The sequence below is a fragment of the Dermacentor andersoni genome, chromosome 9 (assembly GCF_023375885.2).
Source record: "Dermacentor andersoni chromosome 9, qqDerAnde1_hic_scaffold, whole genome shotgun sequence".
NCBI lineage: Eukaryota > Metazoa > Arthropoda > Arachnida > Ixodida > Ixodidae > Dermacentor > Dermacentor andersoni.
In genome coordinates this window covers 627,981-646,362 of record NC_092822.1, presented here as the reverse complement: position 1 = coordinate 646,362, position 18,382 = coordinate 627,981, and the positions used below count along the sequence as shown (strand labels likewise).

The following is an 18,382-nucleotide window of genomic DNA, read 5'->3' as shown; positions in this document are numbered from 1 at the left end:
AAGGACACATAACAAAACGGAGCAGCCGAGCTATGCTCTGGGATGATGGGCACGAGAAGGAGCTGCAGGCTGGACGTGCTGGATGACTCATATTGACAGTGACAATAGAGCATAGGCTGTGCTTCAGCTGTGACCCATGAGCTGAGTGGGCGCCCCACCAGATAACTCATCGACAGGCTCATGGCATCATTTCCGAGTCTCTGTGACTAAAATCTGCAGGCTAGCGAAGTTAGCTGGGTGATTTAGGTGCTTCGGTTGTCCCACTGTCGTGACCTTCTGGCCAGATCGGCCATGGGACTTGACGGAGGAGACAGCGACGTTGAGTCCACGACGCATCAGTGGGCCCAACCACTTTTCGTTGGAAACGGTGGTGACGTGGCAGCACCAGCAGACTCAATGAACTTACCAATGCATTGTGTGTGAGGACTCGAGGGAATGCGCTGAATTAACTCGCATTGTGTATAGTTTGTTGTTTATTAGAGTTACCTATTGGGTTTTTATTGTTTGTTCATTGATGATGGATGTATTTATTTGATGCTCATGCCTTGTAAAGGCTTTTTGTAGCCCAAAAGATTACTGTGTCGTGTTTACCACCATGAGACCTTGACATTCCTGCTGGGACACTTTGCCACGAACACGAAACCTGGTGCAAACATTGGGACCAGTGCGACACAACTTTGAGAATGTCTTTCTCACCTAAACGAAAAAGTAATTTCATAAAGCTTTCTTAGTTCATTGGCAATGAAATGGGCTAATGAATGTGCTATTCGGCATATTGTTACTAAAAGGAAACTTGATGCACAAATGTATGTACAGCTATTTACATGGAGAAAAGTTAGTGGTAATCGCGCAGGCTCGTACAAAGGCCACATCTCCAGTAGACAGTCCACCACTTCTTCTGCGTCTCCCTCTTGCGCGCACGGTCACGTCCAAATGCTCCGTAACATAACCCCTGAGGATTGGAGTGCCGTCCCAGCACTTGTTAGAATGGTGGTGAACTAGATAAATAATATGGTTTTAAATGGGACACGTGGACTATGTCAGTTTGTAGCAGGGATGAGGACGGAATGTCTTCAACAGGGGCAATTTCATAATTTAAGTCACTTAATTGCCGCAATACCCAGTACAGTCCGGTATAGCTTTTTCAGACAGGCTGTCACGGCGATTTGGAGCCCACAGAAGAACGAGATTTCTGCGAGAGAAGTGAAGGTTCCGGTGGCGACTGTCGTAGCGAGTATTTTGTGATGCCTGAGCTGCTGTAAGTCAATCACAGGCAAACTGGCGAGCCATACAAGCCTGACTAATGGCGTTGTGGGCATATTCTGTGGCTTCTTAGGACACCGGCAGGAGCAAGGTGTCAAAAGGCAGAGTGGAATGACGGCCAGACAAGAGGTAGGAAGGTGAGAAACTGGTCTTTCTTGAGAAGGTCGGTCAGTGGCTGGGTGATGTCCACAAAATTTTTAACAAACTGTTGAAAATAGGAGCATAAGCCCATGAAGCTGCACCCATCTTTTGCTGAGCAGGGTACAGGAAAGTCTTGACTGCGTAAATCTTATCAGGATTAAGATGTATACTGGCAGCACTGAAGAGGTGGCCAAGAACTTTGACTTCATGGTGTCCAAAATGGCATTTACAAGAGTTCAGTTGAAGGCTAGCTTCCCTAAAGACTTCAAGAATAGCGGCCAAGCTACTGAGGTGCCTGTCAAACATAGGGGAAAATAAGAGGACATTGTCCAGATAACATAGGCAGGTGGACCACTTATAGCCCTGAAGGAGAAAGTCCATCATTCTTTTGAAAGCTGCTGGGGCATTACAAAGTCCGAAAGGCATAACTTAAAAATGGTGAAGGTGTAATGAAAGCGGTCTTTTCACGGTCGAGTTCATGAACCGAAATCTGCAAATAACCAGATCGGAGGTCTATTGAAGAGAAGTATTTCGATCCGTGAAGGCATTCGAGAACATCATCAATCCGCAGGAGAGGGTACATGTCCTTTTTCATGGTCTTGTTCAGTTGATGGTAGTCGACACAAAATCGCCAGCTGCCATCCTTCTTTTTGACCAAGACAGCCGGCTATGCCCAAGGACTCGGAAGAGGGCTCAGTTACACTTTTTGTTAGCATCTTGTCTACTTCAGCTTGCATAATGTGGCATTCTGTGTGAGACACACGATAAGGTCATCGGCAGATAGGACTAGCATCACCGGTTCCAATCTTATTGTTCACAACGGAAGTCTGTCCCAGCTGCCAATCCTTAAAGTCAAAGACGTCGCCATAAAACTCCAGCACGCGACAGAGATCTGCAGCCTGTTTGGGAAGCAAGTCATGAGCAAGCGTCATTGAAAATATGCCGGAATTGGACATTGCGGAACTGATCGGACTGCAGATAGTGGTATCGTTGATTGGATAAGCGTTGCCGAGCGACGTGCCTTTCGGGATAACTTGCATGAATAAATCATAATTTAAAACTGGAAGAAATACATTGTTGTCGGTGATAGTCACCATAGTATGAGGAAAGGTAACTGCGCGTAGCAGGAGAACATTGGCATTAAGAGTCAGCACATGGTCACTGGTGGGAACAGATGGGAAGTCATCCGGTGTCTGCCACTCTGCCATGTTGCAAGAACCTCGAGGGATCCATTGATTTTGAGTATGCACAAGCAAAGGACTTTCGGTTAGCCGGGAACTGGCCACGATGCAAACAGACTGAAAGCCGACATTGGCAAGTTCTTGGCGCATAATAGCCTGAACAAGGCAAACCATAAGAGCCCATATATCGTTGACAGGTGGGTACAGAGCTGCGGGACACATGGCTTCCAGCTCACGCCACAGAATTTTCGTCAGCTGCTCTGAAGGCTGCTGCTGCCACAAAGTAGACTCCTGTCGGTCATCACAGGGCAATGTTGCAGCCATATTGGGAAGCCGTGCAAATGTCTGGTAAATACGACAACTTTTCACCTGCTCAAAATGTTTGCACTCCGCGATAATGTCATTAGCCAAAGTGTAGTTCTTACGAGTCAGTAAATTGAAGGCGCATTGGCAATACCTTTTAAGACATGCCCGACTTTGTCAGACTCTGGCATTTCAGCATTGGCCTTGCGCCAGAGTGCCAGCACATCTTGTATATAGGCGACATGGCCTTCAGTGGTTTTTCGAAGAGATCTTGCAGCTTCTGCTTGCAGGTCTCCCAGTCACAAAGTTCTTTTTGTGGTTTTGAAACCGCACACATGCTGTGCCTGTCAAGTACAAAATTATGTTCGTCAGCATCACTGTTAGATCCCATTTGTTGTGGCGGTTCACCCGCTCTTTCATCTCCAGCCAGTCATCGACGTTGGAACTATCGGTGCCACAGAAGGTTCCTTGTTCTTGCGGATGCAACACGGGCATTGTAGATCTAGGCACCGTCTCGTACGACATCAATCAAGAACTAAAGTGGTGGCCACTGTGAAGCTCTGTTCCGAGTCGTTGCTCAGCACCTCCACCAAATGTTATGAAGAGGAAACCCAATGCACAAACTTATGTGCAACTTTTACATGGAGAAAAGTTAGGGGTAATTGTGTAGGATGGTAAAAAGGCTACAGCTCCAGTAGACAGTCTACCACTTTCTGTTCGTCTCCCTCTTGTGCTTGGGCATGTCCAAATGCGCCATAGCAATATTTTTACATAGACCGCCTGAATGTTCAACTAGCGGCTAAACATCGGCCAAAACTGAGTTAGTTGCAAATCTATCATCTATGCACACTACTGCAGACTATATTTGTCTCGAAATAATGCTTGCATGCAGTAAAACTTTTAAGTTATTAGTAAAACAAGAACAGACTAGAAATGATCTTTCTAAATAAATTTTCAGAATGGACAATTTTCTTCATATTTAAGGTCGTATATAAATGTACAAACGGACAGGCCGCCATTGGAATCGGAACCTGGCAACGTTTAACGTTAGAACGTTATCTAGTGTGGCGAGTCTAGCAGTGTTATTGGAAAAATTAGAGGATAGTAAATGGAATATAATAGGGCTCAGTGAGGTTAGGCGGACAAAAGAAGCATATACAGTGCTAAACAGTGGGCACGTTCTGTGCTACCGGGGCTTAGCGGAGAGACGAGAACTAAGATTCGGATTCCTGATTAATAAGGATATAGCTGGTAACGTACAGGAATTCTATAGCATTAACGAGATGGTGACAGGTCTTGTTGTGAAACTTAAGAGGTACAAAATGAAGGTCGTACAGGTCTACGCCCCTACATCCAGTCATGATGACCATGAAGTCGAAAGCTTTTATGAAGACGTGGAATCGGAGGTTGGTAAAGTCAAAACAAAATACACTATACTGATGGGCAACTTCAATGCCAAGGTAGGCAAGAAGCAGGCTGGAGACAAGTCAGTGGGGGAATATGGCATAGGCTCTAGGAATAGCAGGGGATAGTTATTAGTTGAGTTTGCAGAACAGAATAATATGCGGATAATGAATACCTTCTTCCGCTAGCGGCTTAGACGAAAGTGGACATGGAGGAGCCCAAATGGCGAGACTAGAAATGAAATAGACTTCATACTCTGCTCTGACCCTGGCATCATACAAGATGTGGACGTGCTCGCCAAGGTGCACTGCAGTGACCATAAGATGGTAAGAACTCGAATTAGCCTAGTCTTGAGGAGGGAACGGAAGAAACTGGTACATAAGAAGCCGATCAATGAGTTAGCGGTAAGAGGGAAAATAGAGGAATTCCGGATCAAGCTACAGAACAAGCATTCAGCTTTAACTCAGGAAGAGGACCTTAGTGTTGAAGCAATGAATGACACTCTTATGGGCATCATTAAGGTGTGTGCAATAGAAGTTGGTGGTAACTCCGTTAGACAAGATACCAGTAAGCTACTGCAGGAGACGAAAGATCTGATCAAGAAACGCGAATGTATGAAAGCCTCTAACCCTACAGCTAGAATAGAACTGGCAGAACTTTCGAAGTTAATCAACAAGCGTAAGACAGCTGACATAAGGAACTATAATAGGGATAGAATTGAACATGCTCTCAGGAACAGAGGAAGCCTAAAAGCAGTGAACAAGAAACTGGGAATAGGCAAGAATCAGATGTATGCGTTAAGAGACAAAGCCGGCAATATCATTACTAATATGGATGAGATAGTTCAAGTGGCTGAGGAGTTCTATAGAGATTTATACAGTACCAGTGGCACCCACGACGATAATGGAAGAGAAAATAGTCTAGAAGAATTCGAAATCCCACAGGTAACGCCGGAAGAAGTAAAGAAAGCCTTGGGAGATATGCAAAGGGGGAAGGCAGCCGGGGAGGATCAGGTAACAGCAGATTTGTAGAAGGATGGTGGGCAGATTGTTCTAGAGAAACCGGCCACCCTGTATACGCAATGCCTCATGACCTCGAGCGTACCGGAATCTTGGAAGAACGCTAACATAATCCTAATCCATAAGAAAGGGGACGCCAAAGACTTGAAAAATTATAGACCGATCAGCTTACTGTCCGTTGCCTACAAAGTGTTTACTAAGGTAATCGCAAATAGAATCAGGAACACCTTAGACTTCCGTCAACCAAAGGACCAGGCAGGATTCCGTAAAGGCTACTAAACAATAGACCATATTCACACTATCAATCAGGTGATAGGAAAATGTGCGGAATATAACCAAACTTTATATATAGCTTTCATTGATTACGAGAAAGCGTTTGATTCAGTCGAAACCTCAGCAGTCATGGAGCCATTGCGGAATCAGGGTGTAGACGAGCCGTATGTAAAAATACTGCAAGATATCTATAGCGGCTCCACAGCCACCGTAGTCCTTCATAAAGAAAGCAAGAAAATCCCAATAAAGAAAGGCGTCAGACAGGGAGATACGATCTCTCCAATACCATTCACAGCGTGTTTACAGGAGGTATTCAGAGACCTGGAGTGGGAAGAATTAGGGATAAAAGTTGATGGAGTATACCTTAGTAACTTGCGATTCGCTGATGATATTGCCTTGCTTAGTAACTCAGGGGACCAATTGCAATGCATGCTCACTGACCTGGAGAGGCAAAGCAGACGGGTGGGTCTAAAAATTAATTTGCAGAAAACTAAACTAATGTTTAACAGTCTCGGAAGAGAACGGTAGTTTACAATAGGTGCCGAGGCACTGGAATTGGTAAGGGAATACATCTACTTAGGGCAGGTAGTGACCACGGATCCAGATCATGAGACTGAAAAGATCAGAATAATAAGAATGGGCTGGGGTGCATTTGGCAAGCATTTTCAGATCATGAACAGCAGGTTGCCATTATCCCTCAAGAGAAAAGTGTATAACAGCTGTCTTACCAGTACTCACGTATGGGGCAGAAACCTGGAGGTTTACAAAAAAAGTTCAACTTAAGTTGAGGACGACGCAACGAGCTGTGGAAAGAAGAATGATAGGTGTAACGTTAAGGGATAAGAAAAGAGCAGATTGGGTGAGGGAACAAACTCGAGTTAATGACATCTTAGTTGAAATCAAGAAAAAGAAATGGGCATGGGCAGGAAATGTAATGAGGAGGGAAGATAAATGATGGTCATTAGGGGTTACGGACTGGATTCCAAAGGAAGGGAAGTGTAGCAGGGGGCGACAGAAAGCTAGGTGGGCGGATGAGATTAAGAAGTTTTCAGGGACAACATGGCCACAAATAGTGCATGACCGGGGTAGTTGGGGAAGTATGGGAGAGGCCTTTGCCCTGCAGTGAGCATAACGAGGCTGATGATGATGATGATGATAATAAACGTATGCATGGATAGTAACTGACAAAACCAATTTTATGTGTACGGCAGGGGCGGTACCAGGACTTCTTGACTGGGAGAGCACCCACAACAAGTAGTTTGTTCGTGTGGGTGGGTGGTGGGGAGGGTGGGGGGTGGCAGGGAGGCAGGGAACTTACGTGTTGTGTTCTGACTATTATTAACTTGGCTGAAAACCTTATTAACACATCAGTGTGAATAAGCTATTTCAGCATCGCAGTAAGATATAAATTAGAATTTAGCATATTTACACAGAAGTACTTCTGCTAAAAAAATGAGAATTTATATAACACATGGCTAAAGCACATACATGAAAAACAGTTAAAGAAAAAGAATACAGGTACCCAGCAGCAACAAGATAACATCAGTTAACTTGATTGCAATATAGCTTCAGAGGGGTATATTTCACAACAGGAGAGAGAACTAACACCTCTAAGCAAAGTGCATATCAATTCCAGCTTTGGTAAAGAGGCGCTAGATAAAAAAAAAATTAATGCACTCGTGTGGCACTGACTGGTGATTCTAAACGCTGCAAATAGGAAAAAGATTAACAAAAAGGTATATGGCAAAAGAATAACAAAAACAAATAGAAGAGAGGAGAGAACTGCAAAAATAGAGCACAAAATAGGAATTTCAGGCGATGTAACATTTGTTCATACAGTGCAGCAGGTTTCACAAGTGCAAATAGCAGCTCTCGGGCTATACAATGTTGACTATGCAAGCTATGCTACCGACGTGGCCTCGGACAGCACCCTATATGGAGTCTCTTTCAATGCGATGACAGGGACAGAGGAAGGTTTCATCACAACTGCAGATGCCAGTGCCTGCGCTGTGACAGTACAAGACAAAACACAGCTGGGATTTATTTGATGGTGAAGTGGGTGCTCCGATACCGGTATAGGTGTCAGTTCCACGTCCGCGCTGCATAATTTTCCCGCAAAAGTGCCACAGAGATATGATGGGGTATCATTACAGTGGCATACTAGTGCAGACATATATGTCGATTACTGTGCACAACATCAGACATGCCGACAACACGCTGAAGATCTATCTTATTGGCAAAAGATAGCTCGACTGCAAGCACAGCTAGGTCACTCAGACATTTACTCATCATCTTGCTGTGAAAATAAGTCTTCAACCTTAGAACGCACGAAAACCGTGCGCTTGCAACGTGATGACAATTCAGGTATCGTCACGGCAATAACACCTAGTGTGTGCAGTTCGTGGAAGGCTAGTTTATATTCGCTCAAGACAGTCACTAATTGCAGCAGTTATCTTGTACTTCCTTTCGGCTTCGATGCACTGAAAAAGTTTTGTTATCAGCTTGCACTCAACTTCAATGCTTTCAATGTTGCATGCATAGTGCTCGGCGAAAGGCTTGAGTAAGGAGATGTCCATAAAATTCTCACTCCATGGGTGGAGGATCCTAACTCCCCAGAGTACATCATTATTCTCTGTGAACCGCCTAGTCAGCCCCGCAATCAGGTGGTCCGAAATGTGTAGAAAAACTTTGACTTTGAATATTTCTTTTGAATCTGGAGACTCTTCTTTAACGGGCCGTCCTTCGCTCAATACATACTTTTTAAGTGCAACGGAAGATGTATCATTGTACGCTTTTCTTTTTGGGACACCCTGTTCTCCTCGGAAACACTGCAGGTTTGTGCCCAGGCAGTGTCAAATGCGTTCTGCCATTTTCTCATTTCGGAGAACTCGTCAATGACTGTGCGTGCCGTGAGGCATGCCTAACTAATATTGCAGTGTCTACATTGCAGTAAGTCCGAAAGAACCTTAAGGCGGCTGAGTACTGGTAAATAAGCTATGGAAGAGAAACGAGAAGTTCATTTGCTCAAGCAGACCATTAGCTTCCGTTGCCCGCCTGCTGTTTGTAGCAATGACTTCGGCAAGACATACAAGGATAGCAGGAAAGCTTTTCATTGCTGCTGTGCAAGCCGCTATCTGGCAGGCCCATTGTGTATTCCGAGATGCTGCAGCTCTATCACTGGCAAGGACAACCTTTTCTGCACATCTACGTACAGAGAGTGAATTGCAGATCCACTCAGGAAAACATAGAGGCATTCTAAAAGAAAGAGAAAATCCCTCACTGGTTTTATCACTTTGCAGACATCCACGGTGACTAGCTTGAGGCGGTGGTTCATACAGTGGACGTACACTATCGGCGGCATTTCCTGCCTGACCACTCCTGGACGCCCCTTGAAGTGCAGCTCATGACACTCGCATCATCATATTTTATTATTAATACTGTCAACCCACAATGGGTCATTACAGGAGTGGAACAAGTACAGAAAGAACATACAAAGTGTTACATTCCTTGGCAGGTAGTGGAACATCATACGTCAATGTTGATTTTCTAGGTACAAGAATATTCTTTCAGATGAAAACTTAGAGAAAACAGCAGGTGCTAGGTATACAAGATCAAGAAAGTGTGTTGTGCACAAAGGCACTCAAAGTGGCATACAAAGGTGATGCATAGAAAGACACACAAAGAGTGTTCAGACCCTAGCAAAAGTAACATGCGGTATGGATCGGAACATTGCACTTCTCTTACTGTCTTCATAGGTGAGCAAATATTCTAATGAACGAACACTTTCTGAAAGACGCACTATAGAGGTATACTCATGAACAAATTAAGGTCGCAGGGGACAAATTATGTAAAATATGTAGACTTAACTTTTTCCTGAAATTCACCTATTGATGATAGTTTCACTATAGTGTCTGGTAGCCCGTTCCATTCATTGATAGCCCTAGGTAAAAAACTAAATTTAAAAGAATCAATAAAGACAGAGGGAGGGGGAATGTTCTTACTGTGTCTATGCCTAAAATAGGTGTCTGGTTGGATGATAAAGTAATATTTTTTATTTATGCTAACGAGATCATGAATAACAAGAAAGAGAAATTTTAGTCTTTCGAGGGAAATTCTAGATTCTAGAGAGAGTTGATTGGCAATTTTGTTAAGTTCTGAGGGGGAGTCATGCCGCCGATACTTATTGTAAAAAAAACCTTAAAGCGAGGCGTTGAATTTTATCAAGTTTAGATTTATTTGCTACTGTGTAAAGGTCCCATATTATTTTGACGTACTCCAAGATTGGTCTAATTAATGTTTTGTATGCCAGAATCTTTATTTTGAGAGTTGCGCTGTGAATGCATCTTCCTAAGGACCATAGTACATTGCGTGACTTGGTACACGTCATCGATATGAACATTCCATCTTAAGTCGGACGCAATAGTAACACCAAGATATTTATGAGCGGAAACACTTGTTAAGGAAGTGTTCTCAATGGAGTATGTATAAAACAGGTTTCTTTTTTCTCGTAACCGTCATGACAACAGTTTTTTTTTATGTTTAATACCATTTGCCATGTGTCACACCAGGTTTTAATTTTTTGCAAGTTTAATTCAAGAAGAGTCTGATCGTCGGGTTTTTCTACCTTATTATACAAGACACAATCGTCTGCGAACAGCCGAATGGGTACTGTGATATTATTGGGCATATCATTAATGAAAATTTAAAAAAGGAGCGGACCCAAAACGCTACCCTGAGGTACACCGGATAGTACCCCTGAGGATCGGAGCGACAGTTTTCAAGCATAATGTACTGTTCTCTGTTGGAGAGATGGGATAAAAACCATTTTGTGATCAGATTTTTGAAAATTTTATCAATATTTAGGAGCAGTTTAGGGTGGGAAACTTTATCAAAAGCTTTGGTAAATTCAAGGAATCTTATGTCTACTTGTTTGCGTTCATTCAAGGCACTTGCGAGATCATGTGTTAATTCAACCGAGTTATTGTTGAGTGCTGCTTACGGAAACCATGTTGGCAGCAATCTAGGATATTGAAATCGGCGAGGTATATGGATAATGTTCTAGTATTTTGGCACATGTGCTAATTAATGAAATAGGTCTATAGTTATTAACATCCAATTTATTACCGCTTTTATGAATCGGAACAATTTTCGCACACTTCCAAGCAGATGGGAAGCAGCCAGTAGAAATTGAGGACTTATAGATAACTGTGAGGTATTTAGCGGTCCACTCTGCATATCTATACAAAAACTCATTAGGAATGTTATTGGGTCCTTGGCTCTTTTTGCTATCAATGTTCAGTATGAGACTTAATACACCCTGTTCATTTACTTCAATGTCATTCATAGGGGGTTGATTTGGAACTTCGTCAAAATTAGGTGTGGAGCAATCGTCTTTAGTATAAACGGTAGAAAAAAAACTGTTAAAGGGAAGCTGAAAGCTGTTCCAGAAAAAAATGAGTGAAGAGCAGTACGTCATGGTTTTCAACCCTCTGAATTCGAATATCGCATCGAAATTGAGTGAAAGAAAGCGCAAACCGATTTTATTTCGACGAAAGGTGCAGCAGCAGACTCGGGGCAGCTCACGTGGCTCGTTTCCACCTGTGATTGGTCGGGCGCCTCGTGACGTCAACAATGGTGTTCGTCCGGACCGACTGCTGCCGCTACACATGAAGCACAGTGCAAGGTAGTTTGGTGCTGTTTTGCTGAGACGGTCATGGAAAATTTCGAGAGCTTGTGTTTCTCTGAGGAGTTTGGCGTTAAGTCCAAACCCCACGAGAGCGATTTTGTGCTCGACGTCGACGGCTTCGAGCGACAAAACAGGCCATCGCTTGAACAGATTGATCGGTGTTGTCGCTCAATCGCTCGTTTCTAGAAATCTAGAACTCGTCGCTCGTCGCCCGGTAGTGCTATGAGCGACTAGCCAATAGTGCGAAGCCGGAACTGGATGTACATAACTCAAATGCTACTGTTTGTCGCACGGAACGAGTAAACTATTGAATTTTACACGTGCAAGAATAAGAACCTAGTGCAAGACCTTCAGAAATATTTTATGCTCCTTTTTACAGTCATCATCATCATCAGCCTGGTTACGCCCACTGCAGGGCAAAGGCCTCTCCCATACTTCTCCAACTACCCCGGTCATGTGCTAATTGTGGCCATGTTGTCCCTGCAAACTTCTTAATCTCATTCGCCCACCTAATTTTCTGCCGCCTCCTGCGACGCTTCCCTTCCCTTGGAATACAGTCCTTAACCCTTAATGACCATCGGTTATCTTCGCTCCTCATTACGTGGCCTGCCCATGCCCATTTCTTTTTCTTTATTTCAACTAAGGTATCATTAACTCGCGTTTGTTCCCTCACCCAATCTGCTCTTTTCTTATCCCTTAACGTTACACCTATCATTCTTCTTTCCGTAGCTCGTTGCGTCGTCCTCAATTTAAGTAGAACCCTTTTCGTAAGCCTCCAGGTTTCTGCCCCGAACGTGAGTACTGGTAAGACACAGCTGTTATAAACTTTTCTCTTGAGAGATAATGGCAACCTTCTGTTCATGATCTGAGAATGCCTGCCAAATGCACCCCAGCCCATTCTTATTCTTCTGATTATTTCAGTCTCATGATCCGGATCCGCAGTCACTACCTGTCCTAAGTAGATGTATTCCCTTACCACTTCCAGTGCCTCACTACCTATCGTAAACTGCTGTTCTCTTCCGAGACTGTTAAACATTACTTTAGTTTTCTGCAGATTAATTTTTAGACCCACCCTTTGGCTTTGCCTCTCCAGGTCAGTGAGCATGCATTGCAGTTGGTCCCCTGAGTTACTAAGCAAGGCAATATCATCAGTGAATCTCAAGTTACTAAGGTATTCTCCATTAACTCTTATCCCCAATTCTTCCCAATACAGGTCTCTGAATGCCTTCTGTAAACACGCTGTGAATGGTATTAGAGAGATCGTATCTCCCTGTCTGACGCCTTTCTTTATTGGGATTTTATTGCTTTCTTTATGGAGGACTACGGTGGCTGTGGAGCGGCTATAGATATCTTTCAGTATTTTTACATACGGCTCGTCTACACCCTGATTCCGCAATGGCTCCATGACTGCTGAGGTTTCGACTGAATCAAACGCTTTCTCGTAATCAATGAAAGCTATATATAAAGTTTGGTTATATTCCGCACATTTTCCTATCACCTGATTGATAGTGTGAATATGGTCTATTGTTTAGTAGCCTTTACGGAATCCTGCCTGGTCCTTTGGTTGACGGAAGTCTAAGGTGTTCCTGATTCTATTTGCAATTACCTTAGTAAATACTTTGTAGGAAACGGACAGTAAGCTGATCGGTCTATAATTTTTCAAGTCCTTGGCGTCCCCTTTCTTATGGATTAGGATTATGTTAGCGTTTTTCCAAGATTCCGGTACGCTCGAAGTCATGAGGCATTGTGTATACAGGGTGGCCAGTTGCTCTAGAACAATCTGACCACCATCCTTCAACAAATCTGCTGTTACCTGATCCTCCCCAGCTGCCTTCCCCCTTTGCATAGCTCCCAAGGCTTTCTTTACTTCTTCCGGCGTTACCTGTGGGATTTCGAATTCCTCTAGACTATTCTCTCTTCCAATATCATCGTGGGTGTCACTGGTACTGTATAGATCTCTATAGAACTCTTCAGTCACTTGAACTATCTCATCTATATTAGTAATGATATTGCCGGCTTCGTCTCTTAGCGCATACATCTGATTCTTGCCAATTCCTAGTTTCTTCTTCACTGCTTTTAGGCTTCCTCTGTTCCTGAGAGCATGTTCAATTGTACCCATATTATACTTCCTTATGTCAGCTGTCTTACGTTTGTTGATTAACTTAGAAAGTTCTGCCAGTTCTATTCTAGCTGTACTGTTAGTCTTTCATACACACTTTCATATACACTTTTTACAGTAAAATACATCAACTTAAATTGATAAAGCATGCGTCACGCTAGTTTCAGCGCGTATATTGTTGCCCTCATACCGGGAAGTCGTTGCTCAAAGCCGTCGCTCGCGTGGAGTTCGGCTTGTAGGCGACGAGTGAATGTGACAGCCATCGCCTCGCTTGTCGCTGTCGCGTGCAAGATCCCTTGTATGGGGTTTATGCTTTACTCCCTACATGTACGAGCCGATTGCGAAGAGCCGGCCTCTCCAAGAAGCAAGAAATGCTGGTGCAAGCAGTGCTTTCCACGCGAACGCAGGCGAAGTGTTAGCATCTTCTCGTGTTGGAAATGTTCTTTGGCGAGTATGTTTTTTGCCAAGCTGCACTCAGCGATGCAGTGAGTATGTTTCCGTGCAAACAACTGTAGTGTTATGTTCCTGCATGCCTCCTCGTAGAACGTAAGCGGTGATGCGATCTTCGGCATTTGTGTGCTGCCCCAACGCTGTCGGCAATCTACACAGATGGTTTAAACGGGGGAAAAGTTTACCGGCTGTTGTAGCACGTGTAGTATAGAACCTTCATCAGCGCGCTATTTGCACGCTACTCGTAACCGGCGAATTCCATCGGCTACGTGAGATAGTCGGTTTCTCTATGTTTGCGAGAGAAGGCGGAGCGCAGCGTCCTGGCGTGAGCCAGCTTTCCAACACATGTAAACTTTACAATTGCACTGCGTTATGGTAGCTGCATGCAGGCTGTTTTACAACACACGTGCGAATTAAAGTTCGCTGCACTTGGCTATGAAACCTGCATCAAGGGTGGGAGATAAACATGCACCTTCCATTCAGCGTGCTAACACGAAGGAGAACCCAAAGCACGCATTAATAATAAACTCTGGTAGTAATCGTCGTCACTGAAGTGGTTAGAGCACAGCACTGTTTCGTGAGTGCTTGAAGTTTTTTCGCTTCACAGCAGCCTCCCACTTTGCTGAAAGCTTCTTGTCTTGCGGGAACTAATGGAACGTCGGAACATCGTCGTGGCCGCTGGTGTTCGTGCAACCGCAGGCTGCACAGAACGCCGGCATGATCGGCCTACAAGTTCAATTGATGCTGCGCACATCAACTACCACTCTACATGCACACAAACAAAGGAATGTAGGGTTGAGCGAAGCAGATTAGGACGACATGAATGCAGAAATAAGCACGGTCAGGCACGGTCGCGGAGACTGCGAAGGAACGGAACACCAGTGCTGATGTTACTACGCCGCGGTTTCCGGTCTCCGCTCGCATTGTCAGCGTCAACAGCAGCGCGCGGCGCTCGACGGGGGGGCGGAGCTACAGCACAATTTTAACCGACGATTTAATTGCCCTCCAAATTTTACCTGCACAGTTGGTAAGGTTCCGGCATCCGTATATGAGCGTCTTATTGAATTCGACAAACTCTTCAGCTTCCCTTTAAGAGACTGAGCTCTATCTAAAGTATTATCCTTACAGTCAGGGTGAAGCGAGGGGTTGACATATCTCCAGAATTTGCTAGGCGCATTTTTGAGGAATGATACCAAGGTGTTGTTGAAGTTAGTTTTTGAATCTTTAATAAGTTGCTTGAATTCCTGGCTCATAGTCTTGATAACATCAATGGAATGTGAGCTACCAGACTGTCCAAGCACCTGACGCCCAAGCTCTAATCTTCTTTTTGCATGGATAATGTCTCTGGTTATTCATGGGTTTCTTTTTCTAGTGGTCTTAAGACGGTCCGGAACAAAGCACTTTATGCAACGTTGAACCACATTGCAAAAATGATTCCAGAGCTTGTCAACGCTCTCACCAGAACGGTGCATAGTAATGAAGTCTTCAAATGATAAGGCAAGGTGATCTAATATGCATACATCATTAGCATCTTTCAAATTCGGGATCAACTTTCGCAAGCGGTCCTCCGAGATCCTTGCATCAAGCCTAAAGCATGTGATAACCATTTTGTGGTCAGACATTCCGTCCTCAACCGAGCAGCTAGAAAGATAGGGGTGTAACGGCTCAGGAATAAATACAAGATCTAGGATTGAGGAAGTATCCGCACACACCCTAGTATGTTCTGAGACAATCTGGGATAAATTAAAGCAGAAGGTCAAATTAAGCAGTTATTCACAGGATCAAGGTTCAGATGAGCCAGGATATATTGTTACCCAATTGATTCGAGGTAAATTAAAGTCGCCAATCAAGCATATATTATCTGTGTGGCAAAAACTTGCTTCCATAAATGCTCTAAGGTTTTTCATTACGCTGTCGGTTGAGCCAGAAGGTCTTTAAAATACACCTACGCAAAGTGAACGGTTTGGAAGTTTTTTTTTAATCCATAGAGCTTCGATATTTCTGAAATCTGGCAATATTCTGTACCTAATGGAATTTTTTACAAGTAATCCTATGCCCGCTTCTCTACTGCATCGATCCTTTCTCTCTCAAAAGAGTGTAACCGCAGGGAGTAACCTCAGCATCAGAAATGTCATTGCGGAGCCATGTTTCCGTAATGCCAACAATATCTGGCTCATGCTCGAGTAGAATACTTTCTAACACATCTAATTTATTCTGTATGCTGCGGGTGTTAAGATTTATGATCTTTAAACATGCAAGGTCGTTTGGTTGAAGTCGCGCATCCCTGCTCATTGAAGGATCCAAGCATGCGTACCGTTCATGATTTACGTCATCCCAAGCGTCTACGATGTTATTTTTATCTTGTCAAACATGAGCTTAACTTTAGCACCCCTCTTTTTTTCCTTGAGTGCTGAGTTCCACAGGCCTTTGCGCGCGCTATTAACTCTCATAGAAAAATCCTCCTGGACGTTGAAATGTGTTCCCTTAAGTTTCAAACAATTGTTTAGTACCTTCTTTTTTTCCCTGAAATCAGCGAAGCGCAAACTAACTGGCCTGTTTCTTCCGTCTATGTTCTTACCAAGCCTGTGAATACGTTCAATCGAGTTCAACTTCACTTTCAGTATTTGCTCAGAAATGTCAGAATTTACTTTGCGGATGAGATCTTTGTCTGTTTCTTTGTCTTCTTCTGCTATACCCCTAATTATAAGTTCATTTCGCCTTGAGCGGTTTTCTATATCATCAATTCTTTTAGCCAACTTGCCCATCTCACCGTCCAATTTACTTGGAGCACAATCAAGCACCAAAAGATGCTTATGAACATCGTCTAATGATTCAAGTTCTTTTCAATAGCTTGAAGTCTGCTGTCAACCTGCGAGAGGAAAGCCTCTGATGTTGCCTGCTTATCTCTAATTTCCGTCACTTTCTCAAGTACTTTTTGAGACAGCATGAGCTGTTCAAGCATGCTATCCTTAGGTCCTCAGTTTTCTTCGATATCCCCAGAAAGTTTCAGTAGTAGGTTTATTACGGATAGGCATTCAGTGATACAAAAACCAAGAGTGCGTGGACACGGCAGCACTAATAAGCAGATGTAATCACTGCAGAAACCATATTTCCTTTTACCAACCTGCACAAGAAGCGGAATTCAGGTGACATAGTCACGGCGGTGCTGTCATGTCCACTGCTGGTGAATGAAGTCGGCATCCCTTTTAAAGGTGTCGGTCGGGTGATCACATGGGCATTTGTTGACGTCACTCCATGAGCAAGGTAGGCGTTACCTGCATCATCCACGTGCTGTCCGGCCAGTCGGTCTGATGTTGCAGCTGCGTGGTTCCTGATACCCGTGCGCAGTTGCAGTGGCGCGCTGTACCTGTAGAGACGTTCATAAGGTGGGAAAGAAGCATCCGTGAGCTATCCGAGACAAATGCATCCATAGAACACCTGCACAAGAAGCGAAACTTCAGATGACATAGTCACTGTGGTGCTGCCGTGTCCACTCAATATGTTTGAGCAATGCACAGCTGAGTATCTTTGCTGCAGCGATTCAATGTTTCCCTTACGTAGCCTGGGAGCGACCTTGCATCCAAGTGCTCAGTGCTGTTGAATCCTAGAAACCGGTCAAAGACAGCCCTACTTGCTTAGTACTTTACTACGACTGATAATTTTTCCGTCTTGCTTAAGTCCTTGGTTTCATCAACAATAAGTGCAAAGTACTTGGAGCTTTTCATTTCTTCCTTTACACTTGTTAATGTGATATGGCTGAAAATTTTGAGGATGTGGTCTTGTATCGAATGGTGAATGTACTTCGCATTCGCTGCTCTATTGTTCAGTTTCTTTCCGACAATATCGTCATATTTGCCAAACAAGTTCAAGAGCTCAACGAAGTTTCCCTTGTTTTCACTTGTGGTATTTTCATTGTGGCCCCTCTGAGCGATTCCCTGAACGCCAGTGAATCGCAAAATATACTTGCTATATAGAGGTGATATTTCTGCACCTTCCATCTGCACCGTTTCTGCACTGTCGCTAAGATGTGTTGCAACTGACTTGGTCTGTCCTCCCCACTTCATCTGCATGTAGGAAACCCACGATGTCTGGCAAGACTTATGTGCGAGTGAGTTTTCGTACTTTCTGAAACCAGCATTTTTTTCTATGGCTTTTTTCCGGTTACTGTATCCACCATTGACAAATGCAGATTCCTCATTGGCACCAGTAGAAAACATTCTGCAGGGGTAACAGAAAGATGCGTCAGCCTGCGCGCTGTACTCCAACCAAGTAAATAAGTGGTTCCAGTCTTTGTGGAAGCCTCTGTTCAATTTGCCGTACTTAGATGGAAATGGGTTCAGTGTTGGCCGTGTGGGTGACTGTCTTAAATTTCGAAATGTCCAACTGGCTTGGATGGTTCACATCCACATCCGAGGCGGTGAATTCGGTCGCGGAATCAAGTTCATCCCTTGCTGCACACGATACGGAAAGCTCGTCGCACTCGCTGTCCATTTGCACCGACGAGGATGTACAAGGGTCATCGGAAGTGTTGCTGTTCAGTCTC

The 18,382-nt window shown here is 44.0% G+C and overlaps 1 protein-coding gene across 13 annotated transcripts in view; it reads left to right on the top strand.

Moving 5' to 3' along the window:
- The window catches only part of LOC126526907 (transmembrane protein adipocyte-associated 1 homolog), a 245,480-nt gene that overhangs the window by 38,016 nt on the left and 189,082 nt on the right, over positions 1 to 18,382 (top strand). The window contains exon 1 of one of the 13 annotated variants that reach the window (XM_055068409.2): positions 13,402 to 13,836. The exons of the other annotated variants lie outside the window; for them this stretch is intronic. Coding sequence (XP_054924384.1) covers positions 13,715 to 13,836 — 122 coding nt within the window. The 5' untranslated portion in view covers positions 13,402 to 13,714. Of the gene's footprint in view, positions 1 to 13,401; positions 13,837 to 18,382 lie in introns of those variants that run through there. 13 annotated transcript variants of the gene reach the window in all.